We start from the raw sequence: 18,967 nt of genomic DNA, 5'->3' as shown, positions 1-18,967 counted from the left end.
GCATCAGTTTACTGTTGGGGATTTGTCGTGTCGTGTCGCACCGCATCCAGTGTAGACAACATCACTAATTATAATGGGTCCGGTGTAGACACAGCGTAAGACATTGGCTTTTGCCATCAAAAAATCTATATTGACCAACCACTATCTATTAATCTCATTAAATGGACATTGCTATTTTTTGTTTTACTATAGAACGGTCTGTCTCCACTGCACATGGCGACCCAAGGGGATCACCTAAATTGTGTCCAACTGCTCCTCCAGCACGATGCCCCTGTGGATGATGTCACCAACGATTACTTGACAGCACTGCACGTGGCCGCTCACTGCGGACATTACAAAGTGGCCAAAGTCATCGTAGATAAGAAGGCCAACCCTAATGCTAAAGCCCTGGTGAGAGCAAAGAGAAAAAGAGAACAATACACAATCAAATACCTTCTCGCTGTTTCCTTTCTCTCGCTGCGTTTCTTTTGAAGGGTGACTGGGTTCATTTTCCTGTGTTAACAGATGGAGCTGTATGAATGTTAATCTCTCACTTCACAATGCGCATAGTTGTGCATGTTGCCATAGTGATACTGAGACATTTTAATGACAGTTAATAAATAAACCTGAACCTCAGAAATAACTTGATGTGAAGTTTAAATAGATAAAATGATCATAATCAACCAAAAGGAGTTTTTTGTGGTTACCCACTTCTGGTAAAGGTGGGTGTGGTGGTATCTCAGTCAAGCAGAGCATTTTTGTGTTCACATCAACAGAACGGTTTCACACCTCTTCATATTGCCTGTAAGAAGAACAGAGTAAAGGTGATGGAACTGCTGCTGAAACATGGAGCGTCATTGCAGGCAGTCACTGAGGTATGAGAGAGATACGAGGATTGAATGTTCATTAAAAACATATGTTATATGATAAAGTGCCATAAAAGCACTAGAAATTCATTGTCTAGTTCTGAATTGAATTTAATGTTCATAGTTGTAGTGTGTATATGCTTCTGAAATATAATGGAACAAGCATTGTTATAGTGAAGTTTTCATATTTGTTTTTTGGTTGTTTGTAGTCGGGGTTGACACCCATCCACGTTGCTGCATTTATGGGTCATGAGAACATAGTGAAACAGCTCACCCATCACGGAGCCTCACCCAACACCACCAACGTGGTACGTTTCCTCTTTTAGACATACATTCTGTGAAACTTTTACTTTTGAAAAGTTACTTTTGGATTTTCTGTCATTTTAAACATTCTATCATACACACAACTTTACGTGTTAGTATATTAACTAATATTGTTTGTTTCAGTCTCAGTCTTGAGAGTTGTTCTGTCTCAGTCTAAATTGATACAAATTAAATTATATATTAGTAAGAAAAAAATACTTAATAACAAAATTAATTTCATTTTGAGTGTGTTTGTTTGTGTATGTGTGTGTTCTGGCATATGTGGTTGATGAGGACACAAATGTGTATAATGACATGGGTATTAAAACATAAACGTGTTTTTTTGAAATTCAAAAAATACAGAAAGTTTTCTGTGATGGTTTAGGGGTAGTGTAGGGGGATAGAATATGCTTTTTGTACAGTATAAAAACCATTAAGCCTATGGAGAGTCCCCGTAAACCACATATCAGCGTGTGTGTCTGGTGTGTGTGTGTGTGTGTGTGTGTGCGTGTGTGCGTGCACGTGTGATTTATCTGAATGAGAACACCATTTATTCATGGAAAAGTTTTGGTTGATATCTTTTTCTTTTCTTTTTTTATATATTATAATAGAATTTGTATAATTGGCTATACTGCATTAAAAATACTCCATAATGTTAATATAAATATAAATATTGTTATGTAATATTTATAATTCAAAATTATAATTATTCAATTCTTTATACTTATTCAATAATTCGTTATAATTAATTTTTAATTAATGTATTAAAGCTTGCAAATCACATGCACTTTATCAAATGTTCTGGCCATGAATGTTGTATTGTAGAGAGGTGAAACAGCACTGCACATGGCAGCAAGGGCCGGCCAGGTTGATGTTGTCAGATACCTGCTACAGAATGGTGCTAAAGTGGACATCAAAGCCAAGGTGAGACACACACAAGCTCCAATTTGAATAAACCACTATCCACATCCTGCCACACATACGATTAGAACATGACAGATGATAAATGTGCTTTGCAGTTTTGCCTCTCATCTCATCTCATCTCTCTCTCTCTCTCTCTTTTTCCATAACAACAATTTCTAGGATGACCAAACAGCACTGCATATAGCTAGCCGTCTGGGAAAGTTGGATATTGTACAGCAGTTGCTGCAGAAGGGGGCACTACCCAATGCTGCCACCACCTCCGGCTACACCCCTCTCCACCTTGCCGCCCGTGAGGGTCATCAGGAGATAGCAGCTCTCCTGCTGGAGCAGGGAACCTCACTCTCTGCAGCAACTAAGGTGTTTGTGTGTTTGTGTTTGTGATGTGTTCCCACATACAGTGGGGTTCATCTGTAATGAGTATCTTTTTCACTGTTTTTTGTTCTCTTTCCTTCTTTCATCCCCATATATAAATCCACAGAAAGGATTCACTCCCCTACATGTGGCTGCAAAGTATGGGCAGTTGGAAGTGGCCAATCTTCTACTGCAGAAGAAAGCTGCACCGGATGCAGCAGGAAAGGTTGGTGAACATATGCATATATTATGCATATTATTAATGGTTGGGTCACATTTGTATAGTGATGGAACATTTATGAGTCCCCTTGTGCATTTCATAATACAGCTTGTTCTTATCCCAAATGGTGCACTTGATGTGGACTTCACTTGGGCTTACACTTTAGGCATTCGTAAAATATAATATAATATAAATACAATGAAATATTTACATTTGAAATGTTTCTTGCAAAAAAAAAAAAAAAATACATGTCCACTTTCGAAAGGCTTCAATGGAGAAACCTGCTTTTTGTAGCCAGATGGTGTAGTTACAACATCTACCAGCAGGGGCTAACTGGGCCACACTAACCAGCCAAACCATGATGCCTTAAACCACAAGGACAGAGGGTGGCATTTGGGACAGTGCCTTCATTTGTCTTCATCTTGTCTGTTCATCTGTGTCAACCTTCCTCCAAATGGTTCCTCCTCACCATTCTTAAACTACAAAGTATGGTTGTCACCCACATAACTATATTGAGAGAATCTCAGAGCTGATGAGTTTTGCGGTTTTTCCTAAGTGTCATTACATCATCTGTGCTGTCATGAAGGTCTGGTTTCCTTAACAAAGATTAAGCTTTTTAATAAGTACAACAATAGTGTACAGATATACATAAATATTGCATAGAAGCTTAATCTGTGTTAAGGAAAGACACACTCACTTCATATTATGTGTGAGCTCATTGGTGCTTGCTTAATATGGAGGCCCAAACCTGCAGAAATTAAAAATAAATACACAGATAGATAAATAAATGTAATAATAGGAAAATAAATTAATGAATAAATGACTTGTATAGCTTTTTATACAGAGAAAATATTGCCAATCCAGGGCCGCATATCCCAAAAGCATTGCAAACCTAGGTTCAGATAAATCTAGTAAACCTAGTCAAGATTTTATATGTGGTTACAAAATAAACACAGGTATTAGACTAGAAATCTACCGGCCACTGAGTGTCTTGGTGTCATCAACCTAAAATCTAAATGAATAAAAGAATAAAAATAAATACAGAAAATAATAAATGAAGAAAGTAATACAAAAATAAATTCAGCATTAAATTGAATTAAAAATGAATTATATTTGTTCTATCAAGGCATTTATTATTTTAATTATTTTAATATAATTACATTTTATACATGTTATATATTATACGTTTTATATATTTATTTATTTTTAATTTCTACAGGTTTGGTCCTCCATAATCTTAATGTGGTTTGTTGGGATTTCTTCCCTCTAACTTTAACATGGTGTTTGTGTGTGTGTGTGTGTGTGTGTGTGTGTGTGTGTGCGTGTGCGTGTGCGTGTGTGTGTGTGTGCGTGCGTGTGTGTACATCCATTCGTGTGCACACCCATGTACTGTATGTGCTGACATACATGCATGCATTCTGTCTATGTTTGTGTGTATGTGTGTTGCATGCTGGCGTGGGTGCTTGTGATCGTGCTGGGGTCTGTGTGTATATTGTAGACTGGGTTAACACCGCTGCATGTGGCTGCTCACTATGATAATCAGAGAGTGGCTCTGTTACTGCTGGACCAGGGAGCATCTCCTCATTCTGCAGCGAAGGTACGAGATTGGGTTGCTGGTTTAACCCTTCCATGCTGTTTACCATTGAAGGTCTAGTGTAGCTATTACTGACCCTACATATCAAGTTACAATGTGCTGTTTGACTTTGTTGCCATGTTCAAATCACATTTGTAGAGGATGTCATGAAGGCTGAAATGTTGATGTTAAATTGCATGAAATCTGATCAACTTTAAAGGAACACTCCACTTTTTTCAAACTCAAAGCTGAATTTCCAACTCCCCTAGAGTTAAACAGTCGAGTTTTACCATTTTCGAATCCATTCAGCCGATCTCCAGGTCTGGCGGTACCACTTTTAGCATAGCTTAGCATAGTTCATTGAATATGATTAGACCGTTAGCATCTAGCTCAAAAATGACCAAAGAGTATTGATATTTTTCCTATTTAAAACTAGTACAAGATATAACTACAGCAGAGTCAAGTTTTAAATAGGAAAAATATCAAAACTTTTTGGTCGTTTTTGAGCGAGATGCTAACGGTCTAATCAGATTCAATGAACTATGCTAAGCTATGCTAAAAGTGGTACCACCAGACCTGGAGATCGGCTGAATGGATTCAAAAACGGTAAAACTCAACTGTTTAACTCTAGAGGAGTTGGAAAATGAGCCTATTTTTAAATAAAGTGGAGTGTTCCTTTTAAGCAAAATAAAATAAACTCACTCAATCTGACCCACAACAGCAAGGAAGAGTTGTTAAACAGGCCATATTCTCACATTGAGCTCTGCAGAAGTGTTTTCTTATTATTTTTATTTTGTGTTACATAAACATATGTAAACATATCTAAAACATGAATATGGGATATTTTATTTGCGGAACAAATTGTGTAAGATATAAAGGTTTGTTGTCAGAGATATGTCTTGAATTAATTTTATTATTTAAATTTTGATTATTCGGAGTGGCTAAAGGGACTAGGTTATGCTTTGGTGTTCTTTTTTTTTTTTTTTTTTTTTTAACACAAATTTTCTCAGAGGAACACAGAACTTTTGGGATTAAGTTTCTCAGGTGATTGCAAAAGCTTTGCAAGCTATCACAAAAGCAATGAAATATCATTTTTCCTCCTATCTCATATTTTTTCCATGACCTTGTCCCTTTTGATTTATGCTTGAGGAGGACAAAATCTTGTTTTTTGTTATATATTAGATATGTTTTTAGAGCATTTTTGGGTATTTTAATAAAAAACAAGGCAAACATATGGATTGAGTATATGATTTTTATGCAATTTCATGCCTTGCTTTTTCTCAGAGTTGATGTACCTGGAGTGATGTTAATGTAATCTCCATGGTAACAGGCTAGGAATTTGGAAGGGAAAGAAATGCTTGGTTTGTCAAGAAAAGTACTAGAAAAAAAACAAAGAAAAGATTGCATGCATGCATAATATTTCAAATAAAAAAATTACTGGATCTTTGCATTTTGTTTCTTTCTCATTCTCTGTAGAATGGCTACACGCCTCTTCACATTGCAGCTAAGAAGAACCAATTGGAGATTGGGACAACGTTGCTGGAATATGGGGCGGAGTGTAACACAGTGACCCGTCAGGGCATCAGCCCCCTCCACCTGGCAGCACAGGAGGGCAGTGTGGACCTTGTCTCCTTGCTGCTCAGCAAACATGCTAATGTTAATATGGGCAATAAGGTAAACATACTTACACCTTTCAGAGCATAAAAATTGGGGAATAAAAGTAGTTTGACTCACTGTGTGTGTTTGTAAAACAGAACGGTCTCACGCCGCTGCACCTGGCTGCACAGGATGACAGGGCAGGCGTTGCTGAAGTACTGTTGAACCATGGAGCAGAAATTGATGGCCAAACCAAGGTCAGGGGTCTGATTTTGTGGTGTTTTCATAGATTACATAACCAACACAAGCAGACTGATTCATTCAGAGGTTCATTGTCAACTGTGCTGCATGTCTGTATCAGTGTCTGATATTCACTTGTCCTTCTTATTCTCTTAATAGAGTGGTTACACTCCGTTGCACGTGGCATGTCACTATGGCAACATGAAGATGGCCAACTTCCTGTTAGAGAATCAGGCCAGGCCTAATGCCAAAACAAAAGTGAGTCTGTTTGTAGCTTGTCAAAAGATATATTATCTTTTTTTGCATGTAAACTAACTCTTGCTGTCGTTCTGTGCATAGAACGGTTACACACCTCTTCACCAGGCAGCACAGCAAGGCCACACCCACATCATTAATATGCTGCTTCAGTATGGAGCTTCAGCCAATGAGCTCACAGTGGTGAGTACTGAGGCAGAAATGTATACTTTATTCAGCTAAATTGATCAAAAGTGACAGTAAAGACTTTTAAGTACTGAGTAATATTAAGTAACTACATGTACTTACTATAGGATTAGAATTAGGGTTTGATTTAGTTTAGGGTTAGTAGCATGTAATTATGCACCATTTATGGTTATTACTATACTAACTACATGTAACATATGTAACTGACAATGTAACATAAAGTGTTACCAAAAAATCTTACAGACCCAAAACTTTTGAATAGTAGTGTACCTTTCACATCTCTCTCCTTTTCTCAAGAAATACCTAATTTACAGATAATACAGTATCCAGTCATTTTTTGTGTGTCTGTGTGTGTGGCAGAATGGGAACACGGCTCTCTCCATCGCTCGGCGACTTGGGTACATCTCCGTAGTGGACACGCTGAGAGGAGTTACAGATGAAAACCTCACTGCCACGGTAACATACTTAACTCTCCTGACCACCCGATTTTAGTTTTTACTGTTATATTTTTAATTAAATCTTTAATTTATTGATTATCGGCCATAACATGAAAATAACATCCAACATTTTTACATTGATAGTTTGACAGTATAATACAATAATATGATACAATATATCAATATAATTAGCCTTTTTATGCTATTTATTCTTATGGGAGTCTCAGTATCTCTAACTTTTGTTGTATTTTGCATGTTTTCCATTTTTGACCAGCCTGTAACTGAGAAACACAAGATCAATGTCCCGGAGACCATGAATGAGTTCCTCGACATGTCTGATGATGAAGGTACAGCTGAACTAGAGCTGATCTAAACACACAACCACACAGAAAGTTTCACTTTTTCTTTGTGAACTTTATAGGTTTATTCTGCTGAAAATAGCTCTTTATCTGCTGTGACCATATGCACGCTGAGTCAGTGAGGCAGTTGTTGAAATATTATTTAAATTAGTCTCGCCACCATATATATATATGGTATATTCAAATTTAGTTATGTTGACAGTTGCCCCACTTGCTTGCACCATGATCACTGGGCTAACACTATATGCCTTCATTATTCTGTGTGACAATGTGTGTGCGTGTGTGAGCGTGAATGTTTAACCAATTGCTGTGTACTGTATGTTTGACAGCTGTGAAAGATCATGAAGCCCTGACTGATGGGGAAGAAGGTACACATTTTCGCAGCTCTGTTTTTTTTCTCCCTTTTTTAATCATCCCTCGCTTCACGCACACACTCGCTCGGCTTAGATGCGTTCCTCTTGCCTGGCTTTGCAGTGTGCTGTATGTGTTTTCTTGAGTCTGTATGCATATAACCAGAGTGTGATTGTTGTAATTTCCTGTGAATGCTAACTTGACACAGTTTTTTTCATAACTATAAACACATATTTACAAATGCTCACATGTAGAAACACAATAACAGATGCCCACAAAAGCCTGTATGTGACTCATATGGTTGCCTGGGATACAGTGAAGCTGACGTGCAGTGGATCAGGAGGAGAAGAAAACACTCCACGTGTTGACTATGATGTCAAACTCTCTCTCTCTCTCCTCTCCTGGTGCAACGCTGAAATATTCATGAGCTTAATGTCCCTCTCTGCACCCCTCTCCATGGTTACGCAGAGAGCTGAGGGTGTATGGTTACCATGTGTGTCAGCAGATATGCTTAGAATCCCGCAGGTGACACTGGCTTGGCCCACAGGTGTCACCCCTCTACCTGAGAGCGAGAGAAACATGCAAAATAATCAGAGAGGGATACAGAGACAATCTTGAAATATAATAAAGCAGTAGAATGCATAAGTCTAGTGTTGAAACTGCGGTCTGAGCAGTATGCTGAGAGGTTAAGTGTGCATTAGTGCATGTGTGTGCGTGTGTTAGCAGCAGACGCCTATAATATATCTATAGTTTATCCTGTAAGTTGTCTGTGTAATCCTATTGAGCTGCGCAGGCAGGCCTCATGTCGGTCAGCAGCAGTGAACACTGCACCTTTGATCTCCAATCTGATTTTGTTACTCACACGTACACACACTTGGTTGTTGTCATATAATGGTGGAGACTGACTAATGAAGTCTATTGTTTTTATTTTACGCTAATTATATTTGCTATACCTTAACCCTAGCCCTTCCTTATAGAAAACCTTTTTGCATTTCTAGATTTTAAAATGATTACATTAACTTTCTAACCAGTGTTATTTTATATTATTATAGTTTTTATTAATATTTCGAATTAGCCTTTATTTTTATGTTTTCAGTTTTCGTTTCAATTTTAAGTTCATTTTTAGTCATTTTGTTATGTGCTTTTTGTCATTTTTATTAGCTTTTGTTGTTTTAAAATATTACTATTTAGTTTAGTTTTTAGTTTTATTTATTTCCAGTTAGTAATTTTAGTGTTTTAACTCAAGGCTGCATTTCTAAATTTTTCAGCCAATGAATTTTCATGACTTTTTCAGTCGTTTGTGGTGACTGGATTTAAAATAATTTTATTTTATAGAGATCATCCTCTATTTTCTTTCATTAAGAAAGTGATGAAACCACTTTTTGTCATACAAATGAATTCATAATTGTTATTCAAAAAAACTTAGCTTTTTAAATTTGCTATATTTTTTTCATTTAATGTTTTTGTTTTTTGAAATTATGTTTTAAAATTTTATTTACATGATTATCAAGGCCTAGAAATCACACTTTTTAAGTTCCCTGATATTTTCCAGGGCTGTGTGAACCATGTGTTTAATCCCTTCATTACACTGTTTTAATTGTATTATCATTTTATTACAGTGTAAGTCAGTTAAATAGTCATTATGGGACATTTCATGTATTTAAGCAAAGCCTGATTCTTCCCACACACAACAAAGTGCCAAATACATTTAAATACACATATGGTCAAAAGGAGATTTTGTGTGCATAACTGTAGGTACAGTACTAGAGAGAAGGATGAACTTCCTTACAGTTATGTAATGTTCTTTAGCACTTTGTAATGAGTAGGACGTTCTACAGTAAAGACCTAGACATTAGTTGATAAACTTTAGCCCATGCAGACCTGTTAACTTAGTAAGATCATTTCATTCTGAAGCCCCCAAATTAGGGTTTGTTAACAACACCTACAATACTGTCAAGCATAAAATTATTCAGACGTGCGCATCTCAAGCAGTGAGGACCACTTCAGATGTCCACAAGTTAGTTTTCAACATGTTTCTATATATTTGTGATATATTTTTTTTTATATTTAACCCTCAGAAGTAGTCAAACCAGCACACAAACACATTAGAGAAGTGCTTGCACTGTCTCCCTCCCTTCATTCTCCTGAGAGAACTATGTTGACAGTACTTGGTGTCTTATTACCATCTTGCACTTGCTGCTAGACCTGCAAAATCTTCAACAGCGCACACACACACACACACACACACACACACACACACACACTAGACCTGCTCTGTTTCTGCGCGCGCGCCTGTTGTGTGTGTGTGCTTGCGCGCACGCGGGAGGCTGGAAAAAGAGCAGAGCTCCCCTGACATGTGAGAGTGCAGCTTTGGTAGATCCTCCTTCGCTTGACCCAGGCTGCCTTGTGATTCAACTTTTACCGGGCGAATGAACGGATGTAAATTTCGCACATACAGTGCCACGAGAGTTCTGGTCGACTCGGGACGACCGACTCTCAAATGACCAACCGGAATAGACCAACCTCACCATCACTCATTTTCTCAGAGGATACAGACTTCATTGAGAACTGAACGAACAATTGGGGGAATACGCTAATAACGGATATATCAGTATCGGAGTGGGATATGGCAGCGCTTTTATGTGAGTGTTTGATAGGGATTGTCGGTGTGTCAGAATACTGCGGTGTTTTGGGGCTCTGCTGCATACAGTGTTCACCGGCTGGACGCTGCTGGATATATTCAAATGTGCACTTTTAAAACTCATAATGACGTCAAATGTCGTGTCTTCTATTTCTAGACAGGGTCATCTAGTAGTCTTTGTCATGAGTGTTCGTTGTCATTAAGTCGCTAATTCGGTACCGGAGTAGATAGGAATTAGCGAGCCTGTTTGGGAAACGGAGGAGTTCTGTAGCGGGAGGGGAGGGGCTGCAGCACGGAGAGAGAGAGGACAAGCAAAAGTCGCGTTTATGAGAGATACGACAAAGATGTTGGCCGTGTCTCAAAACCTTGAGAACCTTGCTTACCCTGATGTCATTTTGTGCATCATAGGCGCCCTAACCTTGTAAAATAACGACAGTCTGAACCCCTTGAAAGCTGTCTGCCTAGACGGCGTTGAATGTTTATGATAATGTCTAGTAACGTTAGTTAGCAGCTAACGAGATTTGAGACGCATACGTTGCTTTTTATCGCGCGGAATTAGTGACTATTTGTTTGTTTTTCGCGAGAGGTTTAACATATAAGTGCTACAAAAACCGTTACAATTGAATATGTTATTAAACTATACAAACCAGCATGCCTAAACTGTTTTGCTGGTGCAACTAGATCGTCTAGCTGTTCTGACTATCTGAAAAGTGCCCAATACCCACCTAAAGCTAGTCAACAGAACAGCAAACCATCTTTTTTTTTTCTTCTATTAGACAGGAAAAGCAGATACGGGTTATCATGTATCATATAATGTAAAACATGAAATTAATTTGATCTAAATTATTTTTTATTGTCATATTTTATATTTTCCCTGAAAACAAACTGCTTAAAAGATGCCAGCCTAAGATGATTTGCTGGTCTTACCAGATTTAATCTAGTCTCCTAGCTTGACCTGCATGTACATGCTCCAAACCCCTCTAAAACCAGCTGCAAACCATCATAGCCTAGTTTTAGCGTTTTTTATAAGGTTTAAGAAACTTTTTGGGGTGTGATGGAAATGTGCTTCATAGCAGGAGACGCAGTGGTGTCCTGATGCAGCAGTAACCGTTCCCTGTTTGTTAGTGAAATATCGCCACCTAAGCTTCTGTTATTCACACAGTGGGACAGAAAATCACCCAGGTGTTACGTGACATAGATTAATAATCTAGAAGCTGCGAGCTGGATGTTTGCATGACACAAGAAGACTGTGGGCTGGTAGGTTCACCCCACAAGAGATGATCCACAAATTATTACCATTGTGCATTCAAAGCAAGACACTTAACCTCAGGTTGCTCTAGTGGGGCAGTCTTGGCAATAATAGTACTGTAAATCGCTTTGGGATTTATTTAATTAGAAAAACGAAGGGGAACTGACTGCCGCAGCTGCTGATAGGTCACCTTACCCGTTCACCTTCAAGTGAGCTCACCTTCGGCCCGTATCATCCCTGCAGGTGAAGATGCGATGACTGGCGAGACTGAGAAGTATCTTCGGCCACAGGACCTGAGGGAGTTGGGAGATGACTCCCTGCCACAGGAGGGGTACATGGGTTTCAGTATTGGAGCCCGCTCTGCCAGGTAATAGCACATTTACTTTATTTATATGGATGCTCTCTTTTTTGTGAAGCTGTTTGTTACCTTTGCGCTGGTTCTCCATTAGTGGCAAATATTAGGTGTTGCAAGTTGCTGTGGCAGGTATATGGAGGTGTTTGGATGAAGGATCATGTGGATAGATTTAGGAATAGTGTTCAGCTGGTCTTCTCTGAAAGCATTACATCTTAAAAGGCATGTAAACGGACTGCTAGTGAGCAAACAAACTAAAACACCAAGTCCAGGCTGTGGGCTTATTGTTTTAATTACAGGACTTTGTGTATTGGCTTTCAGTCTGCATTAATAATTGTGCTTCAAGAACAGAAAGATGGTAGGAAACAGACCAGGAATGAAGGAAAGCCAAATCTTGGTCAGATTCACTGTGCATTCAGTCTTCATATCCTGTTGTTTACTGGAAATAAACAACACTGGGATTTTGGTTCTCAGGAAACTGTTCTCACTACACAAATTCAACTCACCATGTGCCATTCAAGTTAAAGCATGCATGACGTAAGTGTGTTTAGATGACAGGATAAAACTATGAGGAATTGTTATGCAAATAGTAACAGAAAAACACCTGTTTTACTCTTAGTGCAGACATTAATCTTTACAGTATTTAAAATTTTTAAAGAGGTGATATCATGCAGTTATCCCACTTTAGGCAAAATTGTTGCATGCTCTACTGCTGGGCAACTTTTGCTGAATTTTTAACAGTTATTCATGGTTGCAAACTGTGATTTTATCAAATATTAAAACTGAAGTAACAATAGAGTTCTTGTAAAACGGACACATTAGTAGAATTCACACCATTCATTATAAATATTGTAAGATTGATTGGAGATATACAGTGTAATTCGATTTGAAAATAGGATTATGACTGCAAGTTCTATTTCAGTTTAAAGAAAGTATACATAGTAGATTTAAACTTGGTCACATTTGGGTATGTATCCATCAACACTTTAAATATTAACGTAAGGCTGCTCGATTATGGCAAAAATCATAGGCTAATCATGATGATTTTGGTCAATATTGAAGTCATGATTATTTAACACAGTTATTGGTAGGTGATTTGATCAAAGTTATTTCATGATATGACTATATGAGTAATTTTTGATATCAGTAAAAATGTCACAATTATCTATAGGCTACTTCAGCAAAAACTAGCCTAATATGTAGCTAAGTAAAAGGTCCCCAATACAGTTACAGAAGACAAGAAAACAGTCAGCAAACAATAAGAACAAAGAAACTAATTACAAACAAAAATAAAAATTAAATAAACCGTGCTTTAAGTTTTTCAGGAAGATGTACTAACAGTGGTATTCAGATAAGTAATAGCCTACAACAGAAGCTGAATAATGTAATCAAATAACACCACATCATCGTCTTTACTGTAATCCTTATTAAAGCTACAAAAGTTATTCATTCAAGAGCAGTGAGTGATTTATCTTTGTCTTTTGTTGTTTGATTAACATTTATGACACAGACTGAAGCAGTAATATTTGGCTGCTGTCACTTTAAGACCAAATGCATGAATCCAATATACTGTTTACACACATTTTCTTTTTCAACTATTTACATTCACTTAAGACATAAACGACTGTGTTTACAAGGATACTTACCAAAACAGCATTTTGACTTTTTTTGTGTTTCGGAGCATGCGCACAGAAAGCCGACTGGGGAACAGTGTCTCTTTCATGGCTTAATGCGCTTATAATGACTTTTAATCAGGCACGTCCCACAGTTTTTTGCATTTTACAGCACTCACTTATTTGACTGATTTGGATGTTAATTTTGGCTTAGGGAGGAACGAAAGCGCACCACTGAATGTGGCAGGGGCATAATAATCATTTTACCCTGATTATCTTGTTTTCATAATCGTTGGAAGCCAAAATCTAAATCGAAAATCAATTACGGTTAATCTTACAGCCCTATTTTAGCATAAAGTTTACAGTATTTATGTGGGCTGAACAACCTAATGCATTGACCCATATTGTGTTTTGTTCCATTTCCTAAGTCGGTTTGGTATTTACATGCACAGTATGGTTTATTAATGTTTTCTATCTGATTAGCAAAAATACAAGTGACCGAGTGGAAATAACCGCATAAAAGATGCTCGGATGACTAATTGTAGGCTAAATGTATTAATGATTAATGAAACATGATCAAATGGATCTTGACAGCCTTGAGAACACTTCATAACAAGGATGATATCCTTGCAAGCATCGTCATCCAACCATATGCAAAATCCGATCTGATATTAGACATTTTAGAAAAAAGTGACATGTAGGGCTGTCAAATGATTAATCGCGATTAATCGCATACAAAATAAAAGTTTGAGTTTGCCTAATATATGTGTGAGTACTGTGTGTAATTCATATGTATATAGAAATACACACAAATTAATGTATATATTTAAGAGAAATATGTTATTTATGGACAAAATATTTTTATTTATATATAATATAAAGTATGTAAAAATATAAATAAATAAATATTCTTGTAAATATTTCTCAAATATATACGTGAACGTATATATATACATAATAATTACACACAGTACACCCACATATATTAAGCAAACTCAAACTTTTATTTTGTATGCGATTAATCGTTTGACAGCCCTAGTGACATGGTGTTTAGAAATTATAAATACCTTTATAGTTCCTTATGTTATGGTTGCCCAGCTAAGTTTCACAAAAAGGTTTAGGGCAGAAGACACACATCTATGGTGTTTTGTGCTGAAGTACATCCCATCCCCTCATTTAAGAGGTCATCTCGACAGTATCTGTTTATCGTTGCAGATGGATGATGAGTGTAGCAGGTGAGTGAGATGGAAAGGTATACCAGTCCTGTCATGCAGGCATTATGTTGCACAATGGAGTCTGATTTTCTGTTGTCGCACGAGACATTTAATTCTGATTGGCCGGCTTTTGTGTGTCAGCAGTTATAGCATTCGAGGACAGGAAATAAATGACTGAAAAAAACAATGACATCATCACCGGGAAGGGAACGCTGAGTGACAAAGCCTGGAAAGTGCGTGACTCTGTTTGTGTGAACATGTGAAGGTGTGATGTGATGGATGCAGACCTTCAGCCTCTTATCACCTTTAGTTATGATGGATTGATTGAATTGATCATTTCAATTTTGTGCTCAGAACACTAGTGTAGCTCAGAGGGAAGAATTAGCTCTATGGTTTGCTGTATTTGGATATCGACACAAGAGGCATTAAATAGTCAAATGCGAGTCAAATTAGCTGTATAGATTATTGCCGTAATTACGTCATTTGCAAAATACTCAGTATACCAGCTGCTTAGCCAAGGTAAGACATGCTGTTTCATGTCTGAAAATAGGTTTAAATTGCTTTAGAAATGCTTATTGTTATTTAGATGTTATTTTTGATGTTTCTAAATGTCATCAGTGATATTCTACCCTACTGAGCTTCATATCTTCTGCCTCTTTTGTTTTGTTAACATCAGCCTGGCATTGTTTGCTCTTAGATAGGGCTACGAATGTTGCTCGTTTTTGCCAAACACGTACCCAGTCATGTCTAGGAGCACAACACATGCTGTGGCAGAGCCTCAGTACCATGCTTAACTCTCACTGCTTCTGCCACGTCCAGTACATTTTACTCTCTTTTCTCTTTCTTCGCTTCTCTCACTCTCTCTAGCCCCAGGATAAGGTAAGAGTGATGTCTTTCTCTGTGCCTTTCTCTCTCTGTGCCTTTCGCCTTCTCTCTCCGTATCTGTCGTTTCTGTCACTGCCCCTTTCCATACGTACTACAACTCCCATCATGCCTCGCTCCACCGTGTCATCTGGTGCAGTGCGTTTCTGTGGAGTCTCATCCCTTTCATACACTGAGGCCTGAGCTCCTCGGCCTGATAAAACAAATTCATGTATCTCAACTGGAGTTCTGGTCTCTGAACTCCTCTTGCGTTGACATTTGATTTGTTCTATCCGGCTCCGAAGCCGAACACGCTTCTTATCGGTCACACAAAAGCCATCTACCACTTTTGAAGGCGGTTTATAAATGGAAAAGATGTGAGGAGTGTTTCAATAAAAGGAAAAGTGGGCAGTAGTTGTGTGTTGTGAAATATTGTGGTTTTAAATGTTATTGATGTCTGAAATATTAATGATTAGTGTGCTAACTATTATATTTTGTTTGCTTAATGAGTTTTTGTTCAGTGTGGCATGGACTGTGTTTATATATGTTGTGTTTTGCTGTTGTTTCAGTTGTGATGCTCTATGTAACATCCAGGGACAAAAGCTTCAAGCTGATCAGTCAGCAATTGAAGCCGATAAGTCTGTCACATTGCTGACGGCAACTTTATTTGGCCATTACTTGGAGCATTGATCACATGTCAATTTTATTGTAAAATTAAGAATATATATGGTGTTCTAAGCATGTTTGGTTGTAATCGCTAGTGTGCTTTTGATACGGAAGTATAGAGAGAATAGTTAATCCAAGCACACATATTTGCACAACTTTATTGCAGAACATGAGGTAGGAGGCATATGATTAGAATATAGCTTCGCCTGTTAGGATGAGAGAAGCAATATTCCTCATATTTCATCGTATGCTGTTTCACATGCAATGCACACGAAACCATAGTACAGCCTTCCTATAACATACCGTCTCTGTTCAGAGTAAGATGATTATAGAGAGAGAAAAGTGCATTGTAAAGGAGGAGAATGATGAAGAACAAAAGGAAAAGGAGATAAATTAATGCAGAGGAAGGAAAAGAGAGAGTGTGTACTGCAGAGAAGGGTGATTCGGCTGCTGTAATGCTACAGAACCATAAAAACGATGCAGATCAGGACGAATGAAACTGACGTATGAGAGGAAAGGATAGAAAGAAAGTTGTAAACCCATTCATCCAAAAACTAGCTCACAAACGAACACCGTTTCTTCCGTAAACACACCCTCGTGTACAGTTCTGCTGTGTGCGCTACAGCGCTGTACCTTTAAATCCTGCTGATTGCTGCAGAATTTTCAATCTCTCATACACACTGTGCAACCAACCCAAGACTGCTGTCTTGCAGAGGTCCAGACGTTTCTAGGAGCACTGCAGAAGGGTGCACATGTACATTTAAAATGAGCTCAAATTGTCAGTTTAGTAGTGGTGCTTAACTGCTCCTAGTGGATTTTTTTTTCTTTCAAAACTCGTCAGGTTAAATTTAACTAGCATACAGAGACCTCTGTTCATTTAAATATGTCTCTACAGTTCAAAAGTGTATGGTCAGTTAGACTTTTAGAAAGAAATTAATATTTTTATTTTGCAAGGATACATTAAATTGATCAAAAATGAGTAAAGACATTTCTAATGATACAAAAGACTTCTATCTTTTTTTTTATCTTTTCAACTTTCTATTCATCAATAAATCCTGAAAAAAATGTATCACAGTTTCTGCAAAAATATAAAATATTTTACTGTTTTAAATCAGCATATTAAAATTATTTCTGAAGGATCATGTGACACTGAAGACTAGAGTAATGATGCTGAAAATTTGCCATCACAAGAATAAATTTAATTTCAAAATATATTAAAATATTTCACAATATTACTGTATTTAAATGTAAGAGACTTCTTTCAAAAACATTAATTAAACAAATCTTATCGACCCCAAACTTTTTAATGGTAGTGTATTTGGTTAAAACATTTGAATGTTACTGTAATGTTGCCCATTAGAGATGTTCATTTCATTTTTTTCCCCCTGACCGTTACCGACATTGGTCAACTAATCAATAACTGTTAAATTAGAATTAAATTAAATTACAATGGATAAGAATATCTACATTTGTTTTCCAGGGGTTTAGTTTTACATGTGCAAATAGCAGCATAAACAACAAAACATGAGGATTCACACATCATGCACCTGCAGTACAAGGAATAAAACGATAGGAAAAAAAAAACTGCAACAAGTAGTATATGCTGAGTTTCGGTTCATTTTTGTGATGCTTTCCACAAACAAGTTCACAGAAAGGAAACGGCAGAAAGTGGCATCCTGTTTGTTTTCTTTATTTTACAAAAGCACAATGTTTTTTTATTTTTTTTGAGTGTACACAAATAAAAGTAAACCCTTTACAGTTTTGAAAGATGTCTTGCTCTTATCTGTATGACCAAAAATGACAAGAGTATTTTATGTTTTTTCCACTTTTATAAGGAAAAAAATCAAGTGGTCGCACAGGCCTCATGCACACACATACAACATATCAGTTCCAGCATTGCTAATTTGATATCGCAGCCTCTTCATTATCAAATTAAAATGTAGTCAAAGAAACATATAAAACATTATACTTCATAATTTAAATAGTCCATAGTAAAATCTATGCGTTCAGCATGCGCTTTACCGCACTGGTATTATGCCAAGCACATTTTTGTCCATGTGAATAATGATGTTTTACATAGATATTGGAACGCGAGTGAAGTACAAAACCTAGTTTACATACTAAATAATAGTTTAGCATCCAAATACATCATGAATATGAAAACATTTGGATTCGTGCCAAATGAGAGAGATAGGCTACAAGAACCTAACAGTTGTTTCTGTTTCAGTTTTGCTTGAAATTAATTAATTTTTTTGAAATACCGTTAAATTAAATGTATTTGCTGTGGAGTGAGGGGAAGTGATAATAAAATGCATCTTGACATCAAAAATTATTGTATACTGCAAACGTTTTAAAATATCTTGAAAATGTACTTTTTAAATTACTTAAATTACTTTAATCAATCAAAATTCTTACCATCGGTAACCAGTCAATTACTTTTAACCTGTTAGTAACTAGTTAATTACTTTAGGTTTAGCATCCCTATTGTCCATACAACTTCTCTTCTACATGTCTGGCCATGTCAGTTTTTTTCTTACTCCCTCCTCTCTGACCATCAGACCTCTGTCCATCCCTTTCTCTCCTCACTTCTGTGAAGGGTTTGATTTTGTTTTCCCTGGATGTTGCATGTTGTAACTTTTGTGTTTTTGTTTTGTGTTTATGTTTGTTCGTCCCTGTTTGTGTGTCGTTTGCTTTATGTTTGTGTGTATCTGCTTGTGCGTGTGTACATATG

General features: G+C 37.1%; 1 protein-coding gene across 39 annotated transcripts in view; it reads left to right on the top strand.

Moving 5' to 3' along the window:
* ank3a (ankyrin 3a) overlaps positions 1-18,967 on the top strand; it is a 99,232-nt gene that overhangs the window by 39,301 nt on the left and 40,964 nt on the right. For 26 of the 39 annotated variants that reach the window (XM_048191396.1, XM_048191394.1, XM_048191417.1 and 23 more), the window contains 15 exons: positions 193-390; positions 756-854; positions 1,055-1,153; positions 1,974-2,072; positions 2,232-2,429; positions 2,551-2,649; positions 4,142-4,240; positions 5,693-5,890; positions 5,971-6,069; positions 6,212-6,310; positions 6,392-6,490; positions 6,854-6,949; positions 7,205-7,277; positions 7,619-7,657; positions 11,774-11,897. In XM_048191396.1, the coding sequence (XP_048047353.1) occupies positions 193-390; positions 756-854; positions 1,055-1,153; positions 1,974-2,072; positions 2,232-2,429; positions 2,551-2,649; positions 4,142-4,240; positions 5,693-5,890; positions 5,971-6,069; positions 6,212-6,310; positions 6,392-6,490; positions 6,854-6,949; positions 7,205-7,277; positions 7,619-7,657; positions 11,774-11,897 (1,718 nt within the window). Of the gene's footprint in view, positions 1-192; positions 391-755; positions 855-1,054; positions 1,154-1,973; positions 2,073-2,231; positions 2,430-2,550; positions 2,650-4,141; positions 4,241-5,692; positions 5,891-5,970; positions 6,070-6,211; positions 6,311-6,391; positions 6,491-6,853; positions 6,950-7,204; positions 7,278-7,618; positions 7,658-9,042; positions 10,283-11,773; positions 11,898-15,576; positions 15,589-18,967 lie in introns of those variants that run through there. The other 13 variants (XM_048191403.1, XM_048191402.1, XM_048191397.1 and 10 more) reach the window with 7 other exon arrangements.

The sequence above is a fragment of the Megalobrama amblycephala genome, linkage group LG5 (genome assembly GCF_018812025.1).
Source record: "Megalobrama amblycephala isolate DHTTF-2021 linkage group LG5, ASM1881202v1, whole genome shotgun sequence".
Lineage (NCBI taxonomy): Eukaryota > Metazoa > Chordata > Actinopteri > Cypriniformes > Xenocyprididae > Megalobrama > Megalobrama amblycephala.
Note: the sequence above shows the minus strand (reverse complement) of the source record. Positions and strands in the feature narration are given on the sequence as shown.